This window comes from Nelumbo nucifera, chromosome 2, assembly GCF_055504915.1.
Source record: "Nelumbo nucifera cultivar China Antique chromosome 2, China Antique-T2T, whole genome shotgun sequence".
Lineage (NCBI taxonomy): Eukaryota > Viridiplantae > Streptophyta > Magnoliopsida > Proteales > Nelumbonaceae > Nelumbo > Nelumbo nucifera.
The window spans coordinates 18,793,214-18,801,559 of record NC_142650.1 but is presented as its reverse complement, the minus strand read 5'-3'; the positions used below and the strand labels follow the sequence as shown (position 1 = coordinate 18,801,559).

At 39.8% G+C, this 8,346-nt stretch overlaps 1 protein-coding gene across 4 annotated transcripts; it reads left to right on the top strand.

Moving 5' to 3' along the window:
• Positions 1-789: 789 nt before the first annotated feature.
• On the top strand, positions 790-8,346 carry LOC104595030 (uncharacterized). Of its 4 annotated transcripts, none has more exons than XM_010255577.3 (4): positions 790-925; positions 1,958-2,227; positions 2,325-4,942; positions 5,129-8,346. In XM_010255577.3, exons 2-4 carry the CDS (start codon positions 2,204-2,206, stop codon positions 6,495-6,497), a joined length of 4,011 nt encoding a protein of 1,336 aa, XP_010253879.2. In that variant the 5' UTR covers positions 790-925; positions 1,958-2,203; the 3' UTR covers positions 6,498-8,346. The 4 variants fall into 4 exon arrangements, with proteins under 4 accessions (XP_010253879.2, XP_010253877.2, XP_088754694.1 ...); XM_010255575.3 differs by having other exon boundaries at positions 2,325-5,038; positions 5,129-7,358; XM_088898568.1 differs by having other exon boundaries at positions 835-1,080.

The following is an 8,346-nucleotide window of genomic DNA, read 5'->3' as shown; positions in this document are numbered from 1 at the left end:
CGTTACCAGAATACAATACTAACTTAAGCATCGGAGCGACCTCACCGGGTTAGCCACCCCGGGTTCTCTAATCCGCTTTCTTGCTGTTCGAATCAGCTCGTTAAGCAACCAACACCCAGGTAACCTTTAGCTATGAGCTTCCAGATCGTGCACCATCACCAACAAATAATTATAACTGCCCTGTGCTTAATACGGGGCTATTCTCTCACTTTTGAAGCGAAAAAAGGGAAAGTTCCACTTTAGTACCTTAAACTTTAGGGGTAGTGTCAAGTTAGTACCCAAACTTTTAAACATGTCATTGCAGTATCTAAACTTTCAAAAAGTACCAAATTGGTCCCTGTCGTTAATCGACCGTCAGTTATCTATTGAAAATGTCAAAACCACCATTCAAAAGAAAACACTGTTCATTGTCTTTTCTATATTGAGACTAAACCGGTTGAGGTGTTTGAGATTTTAGACTAATGAACTCATCATCTTCTACCTTTAGATATGAAACACATTATTGTCTAGTTATTTCATTGCTTTCGGTTATTGTTTCCCTCTATCATATTTCATGTTTTTCTCTCTTTTTCTTTGAAGATAACTTAGTCTCAAGGAAGACAATAAACAATGTCTTCTTTTGAATGGTAGTTTTGACATTTTCAACATATAACTGCTTTAAATACTGCATCGACTCATTTGAAAGTTCGGGTACTAACTTCACACTACCCAAAATTAGGATATTATAGTGAAAATTTCTCCAAAACACGTGTCTGTTAACGGGCGAATTTGGCCAAGGGCGGTATACGACTATAGCGTCGGAGAATAAAAGTCAAAAACCGCGTGGAGCAAATCGTTTAGAACCGCGGAAACCCTAAGCAACAGGAACATGAGAGTTCAGACCCCAAAGAAAGCTGCATGCTCTCCCGGTTCTCTTCCGCTACAAGTAAAATTACTCATTTCCTTTTCCTTTGAACAATTCTATCTCTTATCCCTTGGAATCCTCTGCTTGAAGATAGCTTTGATTGTTACGGAGGCTGCTTCTTCCAATCTAGGTTGCAAAAGTCCTTTTTTTTTCCTGAAGCGAGTAGTGGATGATAGGTACTTCTGCAAAAAAAGATGGGTTTTCATTTTTCGATTTTAAACCTTCTTCTTTTTTCAGGATTTAGCGGCTAGTTGATAGGATTTACCTTTTTTTTTTTGTAAATGATCTTTTATGTAGAAATGTTTAGAATTGTAGTAGTTAACACAGCGGATGGCGCTCGAATAGATTGAATCAAACGTAATTTTGATTGCTTATCTATCTCTTCGATTTATTTCCTCGGCTGATTAGATTTATTGGGGTAATTTCTTTTGTTACTTTTAGTCTTTTGTGATGGTTAAGGGATCGAGGAAGGGAAGGATTTTTAGCTTTTTTTTTTTTAAGATAAAATATTCATTTAGATCCCAGAATGATATAACCCTCTTCGTGACTAGCCTCAAAAAAAGAATGGCCCAGCCAAGGAGGCTGATACAGGTGGAGAAATGAGCCAAACATACGGGCTCTGTGAGCTATTACACGAGCAGAATTGTTTTGCTCATGTTTGTCAAGATGGATACAAATTTGCCTTATTTTTATATAATTTTACCAATCACGCACGAGGGATTGCAAACATCACATGTTTTTGAGGAACCTTGTCCTTGATTTGCAGTGCGTGCTTTTAATGTAAGAAAATATATACTTTTAACAAGTTTGTCTCTTGCAAGGGAAATTTCAGCTTTTTATGGTGCCTAGTTATTTCCCATCCTTTTCTCTACTGTGCAGCGTAGCAAAGTTTTGTTATTCAACTGATTTTGTTTGAGCGACTATTTACTTTTGGGCTGCATGAGGACCTGATAAAACATAGATCTTTTATTTTATTCATCTTTGATATACCACACTTACTGGACTGATGGATTATGCTGCCCTGTAATGATCAAATTTCTCATTGTTCTGCAGGTCATTCAGAATCTATCGTATCTATCCTTCAGTGATGATTAGAAATCTCTTTGAGGGTGCTAGAAACTGCTTGGATTCATATAACCAACTGTTTCTTTTGTTATAAATCAAATTGAATTGACTTCTGGAAGAAACTTCATACAGTGAATATTTTCGTGGAGATTAATCTGGAGTCTTATCTGGGACTTGAATATCAACTTTTACATTAGGATACAATCACTCTAAGAACTGGAGCATCTTGAAGACATGCCAGTTTCGGGACATGAAGAGGTGTTTATTTCCTTTCTAAAATACTGCTAAATAGCGTTAGGGGAGTTTGGATAAATTTGTTTTCTTCAATATTAATTATTCAATTTTCTATTGGCAGCGTGGGGTTAAACTCCTTGCCCAAAGCTCTAGTGATTCTGCTGTAGTTGTGCCTATCAAGAAAAGGAGGTTTCTATTGGTTCCACCATCATCACCTTCTTCTCAGGCACTGCCCTCACAGTCAGTTGAACCTAATCTACCAGAGAAGGAACAATCTGACTCAACACTAGTTTTTTCTTCTTCAAATGCCAGTGATACGGTGCTTTCTACAATTTCTTCTAACTCAAATCCTGAGAAATCTTCTCCAAATACGTTCAATGCGAAAGATGTTTCTGGGATTTCTCATACCAATACAATGTCCCCCCAAAAGAAGGAAGGAAATTCTCCCGAGATAAATGTTAGCTTGGTCCCAAGCAATGCTTACACCCCTGGGTCGAGTATTCCGGAACAGGGTCTCCTGGTATCCTCTGGTTCTAGGTCTGCGTTTGAGAGTAATGATGGAAGTATGGTAGCTGAAAATTCTTTATTCCAGGAGAAGACAAAACTACAGTTAGTAGAAAATGAAGGTTTTGCACCACAAATAAGGGAACACATAAATGACAAAGGAGAATATGATGTAGAGAATAAGGTTAAGTGTCCAATAGTTCCAGGAAATATAGAGTTGTCTTTAGTGCCAAAGAAACCTTCTGTTTCAGCCTTGGCATGCCAAACCAGTCAAAGGAGTTGTGAGAAGCAGGGGAGGTTGGATTCCTGTTTATTGAATTTGGCTTTAAGCAAAGGGCAAAGCTCTTTTCAGAGTGAAAGCAATGATATTGAATCAAAGATTGGTTGCACTCCTGTACTTGCAAATAGGTCACACTGGGATTTGAATACTATGATGGATACATGGGAGGTTTCTATGAACAGTGAGGTTATTGGTGATATTGGTGCATCACATGCAACCAGTATGCATGATGTAAAGACTGTCTTAAAAGAGATGATTAACAGTGATGGGAGCACCAATCGTACATTTCTGAAATATGGCCTTGATGTAAATGAGAACAAATCCAAGTTGTTGAGCAGGGCTAGCCCTTTTAGTCAACAATATGAAATCCAAAATCTTCATCTGCATCTTAGCCCATCTGGTCCGGAGTCAAGCTTATGTCAAGAACACCCATATACTTCAGAAAAAGTTGATTTTAAGGATGGAGGGCACAATTTGATTTCATCTGGAACTCTAGTTTCACCTGCCAGTGGTTCAAACATGATTTGTTGCAGGAGTGTTAAGTCTGAACCATTTGATGACAGTAATAAACAGGAATTGAGGGCAGTGGGAAGCAGTTCTTCAAAACATTATCATGGAATTGTAAAGCCTGAACCAGTTAAAGGGTACAACCAGGGTCCTCTTAAATCATTGAATATCAGCAATATGCAATTGATAGGCCAGAGATTTGTAAAATCAGAACCAGTTCATGAGGGTCATCATGATACCCTCAATGCAGTGGAAGGGTCATCTAGCCAGTTAGAGATTCCAACCCGTACTTCTGGAATGCCTATGAGTGGCCATTTAGAGAATTCTGCTTGGGGCATGCCTACTTCTACAGAAAAGTTGCCCATTATTGGGGAGGTTTCAATTCATTTAGAGGTTCGCACTTGCTCCGAAGGGATGTCCTATAATGACGATGTAACCCAAAAAACTTCTGAAAATTATAAGAGAGTGCCTTCAGATACAGTTCCAAAGTCTGTGGTTCCTGATGGTAATGAGTCTAAGGTTGCCAATGTTATGTCAGATACTCCAAATAAAGAAGTGGTATTAAATAATGCTGATGCTGTGTCATCTATGTTAAAACCATTGGATGAGCATTGTGTAGTTTCACACAGGAATCATGAGATAGCTGAAAGTGATGAGGAGAGGATTAATATACCTGCTGATATGGAAGAAGAAGAGTCTTATGATATTGAATATGAGTCAGACGGTAATCATGCTGTAGGTTGTGTAATGGACGAAGGTAAACAACATAGTGGTGAGGATGATGATTATGAGGATGGAGAGGTCCGAGAACCATTGATACATAATGCTGTTGAAGATAGTGCATGTGAGGAAAAGGAAGCTGAGCATGTTGAATATGGGAAATCTGATAACAGGGATGCCAATGTTTCTGGGTATCTGGATGATCAGGGTGTAAATACTTCCTCAAATGTCAAAGAGGGAGATGTTAAAGTGGAAGATCTTAGTGAGTCAAAGAATGCTCATTGTGGCGGAGCATGCGACAGTAGTCTGGTTAATCAAAAGAGTGATGAAGACATTCGTCAAAGTGCATTGTTGCAAAAACCATTGACAGTTTTAGTGCCATCCACTGAATTGAGTAAAAAGAAGCATGTTAAGATTGTTCGTAGGAAACCACCAGAAAACTCAAGAGGGGGAGATGGTCCACAGAGCGAAGAGATCAAAATAACATCAAATCAAGGACTTAGTTCAGGCCAAGAGACTTCAGCTGGAGTTGCTCAGGTTGACATGGGTGTTCAACATGAGAATGCCAAAGTAACAGACACTGCAGAAATGAGCAATCTTATTTTTCCAAAAATGGAATCATCTGGGCTTGGTGATGATGCAGTTAAAGATGTTGGCAGTCGAGGTACTCGTGGCAGGATTATAACTTTAGTTGGAGCTTCACGTGGCTCATCATCCAGTAAAACAAGGTATATTCCTGGCAGAGTGTCACCATTGCGAAATGAAAGGGAATGGCATACTGATGTGGTGCTCCTGGGTGATAAATTACATCCCCGGGGGTGTAGGTGATTATTTTTTTCTTTTCTTGCCTGTTGTTTCTTTATTTTTCAAGCAAGTGCAGTTTGTATTTGATACTTATTGCTTATCCTTTTCAGAGATGCAAGCTGCATGGATAGACCTCGCAAATTTGAGCAAATGAGGAATCAAGACCATCCTGTTAGGAATCCTGGATCAGGTTTTATGCATGGCAGGGGAAGGGTTGATAGCCAGGTAGACAATCTACATGGTGACTGGGATTCTGGTTGTGAATTTTCTGCTGAACGCTATAATTGTTCATCTGGATTTCGATACACTAGGCCCAAAAATGCAGCAACAACAGCTGCTGCTAAGCTTGAAAACAGTGGTTATATTGTTGCACGAGATGGTACTATCTTAGGTGGTGGTAGAGGAGGGAGAAAATCCTTAAACAATGAGTTGCCAAACTTTCGGCATCCCCTCTCTAGGAGACGGACTCCTAGAGGGAGAGAAGGACATGTTTCCCATGGTTTGCAAATGGTACGTAGACCTCCTAGAGACATTAGCCCTGATAGATGCATCCGTGGAAGTGGTTCTGAATTTGTTGGATTGAGGCACAGAGAAAAACTCGTCAGGGGTTTGCCTGGTGATGTGATGGATCCTATTTTTTCACGTTCCCAATCTCAGTATGAACGAGGAGATTCCTTTGTCCATGGAGAGAGGAGGTTTTCTCCCCTTCAGAGGGGGCCTCTCCATATACCTCAAATTCATTCAAAATCTCCACAAAGATCCAGATCACGCTCTCCTGACCTTTGGTCACCTCCTAGAGGAAGATCTGATGGTTTTAATGGGCATCCTTCTCTATCTCATCGGAGATCACCAATTTACAGAACTGATCGGGTCCGATCTTATCGACGCCCTTTTTTTCCCGAAGATATGGTGGGAAGAAGACCTTGTTCCCCTCCATTCATTCCCCCAATCTCTAATGACCTTAGAGAAATGGATTCAACTAAGGAGCATGATCATCCAAGATCATTCAAACTGAGGAGCCCATCTGGCAGGATAATGCCACGGGGGATGAGGAGGTTTGATATGTTTGAGCCCCGGGAAAGGGCTGAGAATGATGATTACTTTGGTGGGCCAATGCATTCGGATAAATTTAATGATATTGGAGGTGATGGAGGTATGGATGAGAGAAGGACATGTAGTGAGAGACGTGGACCTATTCGTTCTTTTCGAACTTCGTATGATGATACTGATATTGATAATTTCTGTTACAATGTGGAAGATGCTCCTCAGCCTTGCAGGTTTTGTCCAGAAACAGAGTCTGAGTTCCATGGAAGAGGAAGCTTAAGGGGAAGGGAATTTGACAGGCATATAAAAAGTACAGTGGGTAATGTATCTAGTACAAGATGTGTCGAAGAACAGGAAGATAATTATGGTCATTGTAAACGGAGGTGGAGTGATACCTGTTTCAATGATGTTGAAATGAAGAGGAGAAGATATTGATCTTTTTGTTGTCCATTGCGTTGCATGGTGGTGCTGTTTGGGGAAGCTTAAGGGGAAGGGAATTTGACAGGCATATAAAAAGTACAGTGGGTAATGTATCTAGTACAAGATGTGTCGAAGAACAAGAAGATAATTATGGTCATTGTGACCGGAGGTGGAGTGATACCTGTTTGAATGATGTTGAAATGAAGAGGAGAAGATGTTGATCTTTTTGTTGTCCATTGCGTTGCATAGTGGTGCTGTTTGGGGAAATCAAGTAACTTATTGGCTAGAACAAGCAACCGGGTTTCAAACTTTATAAGAGCGCAAAACTATATTAGATGCTTCTTTGCTATTAAAACTAAAAAGATGTTCTGGCTGATCGTACTTGGCTATTCAAACTTTAAAGGAGTTCTGGGCCATCCTACTTGCATTTTTGCTGCCAATCTCTGAATAATACATGCAGCTGATTCTGCTATTGATCTGTACAGTAAACTTTGTTTTCTATAGTGTCTCGGTTACTTTTTTAAAGGGAACATACAAGGTCAGTTGCTTCGTTATCTAGATGTGTGGTTTTCAGTACAACATCAAGCTCTTGTACTGTCAATTACTGCATCTGGATTTGTCAGATTCTCATTCATCTCCCTGTATCTAACAATCATGTAAGTTTTGGGATATTGACCCCCAATAATCCTTCATCTTTACGTGGACTTTATACTTTGTTTTCCGATGGTATTGTGGAGAGCATAGCTGCTAGTTTCTTGAACATGGACCTGTTAATGGCACCAGGAATCTCCACATAACTTGTTATAACCTAAATGTTTTTTGTTTTATCATGAACCATCTGTCAGATAATATCCATAAGATCTTCATTTAGTGCCTGAATGCTTGTTATGTGGACTGGTTGATTTCCTTGCAGCAACGCAGCCTTGTTCTGTTAGACCCTTGTTTATATGGCCTACAGTAATTAACTGATTGGATTCTGTTTTGGTGCATAATCTTTAATGGTTTCCAAATAATATTACAAGCGGGTCCTGATCTGGTTTTCTTGCTGACATGGTACATCACCAAGTCCTTGCTTGTTGTAGTGTGGTTGGAGCTATGGAGTTACTGGTCTTTGCCTGATTGAATGAGATATCTGTGGTATCATGACTTTGCAGAAAGGGGACTATTCAGGTTATCAAGGCTGAATATTTAGAAGTAGGGCAGGAGTTAACACTGTAGGGTCTCTTTGCTTTCTTGTTCTAAAAGGCTGTGAAGGATTAAATGGATAGAGTCCTGTTTATGGGTGGATGTAACGTTCTGCAGTTGTGATCTTCTATCTTCTGATGATGCAGTGCCAGGTCATAAGGGGGTGTTAGCAGTTATCCGAGTTGGGAGTTGGACTCCCTTCAACCAATGTAGTTGCTGATCCAAAATTTGTACGTTGTCATCTTTGAAATTGTCAGCATTTGTGTGGTTCTGGTCATGAAGAACTTCAATTTTGGAGTGTTAACCGTATCTAAATATGAATGGCTGCCTGAAGTTACTCCTCTGTGGGGGTTGGATATTTACATGGAGATGGAATACAATGGAATCTGATCTTCGTGGCATAGAAAGCGATAGATAAATCACCTTGAATCTCCGATGAGCTGCTTGTTAATGTCTCCTTGAAGCATTGTTTTTCATGGGGCAGTCAACTCTTGAACCTTGGTGTCCCGGTTGCTCATCTGATATGGGAATTGTCCATATTAAGAGAAAGGGGCTACTCTTAAACCTTGGTGTCGTAATTACTAATCTGATACGGAAATTTACTATATCAAAAGAAAGGGGAAGTGAACAAACTTTTAAACTATAGTTGAATAGTACGTGTTACTGCTTGAACTGCCAA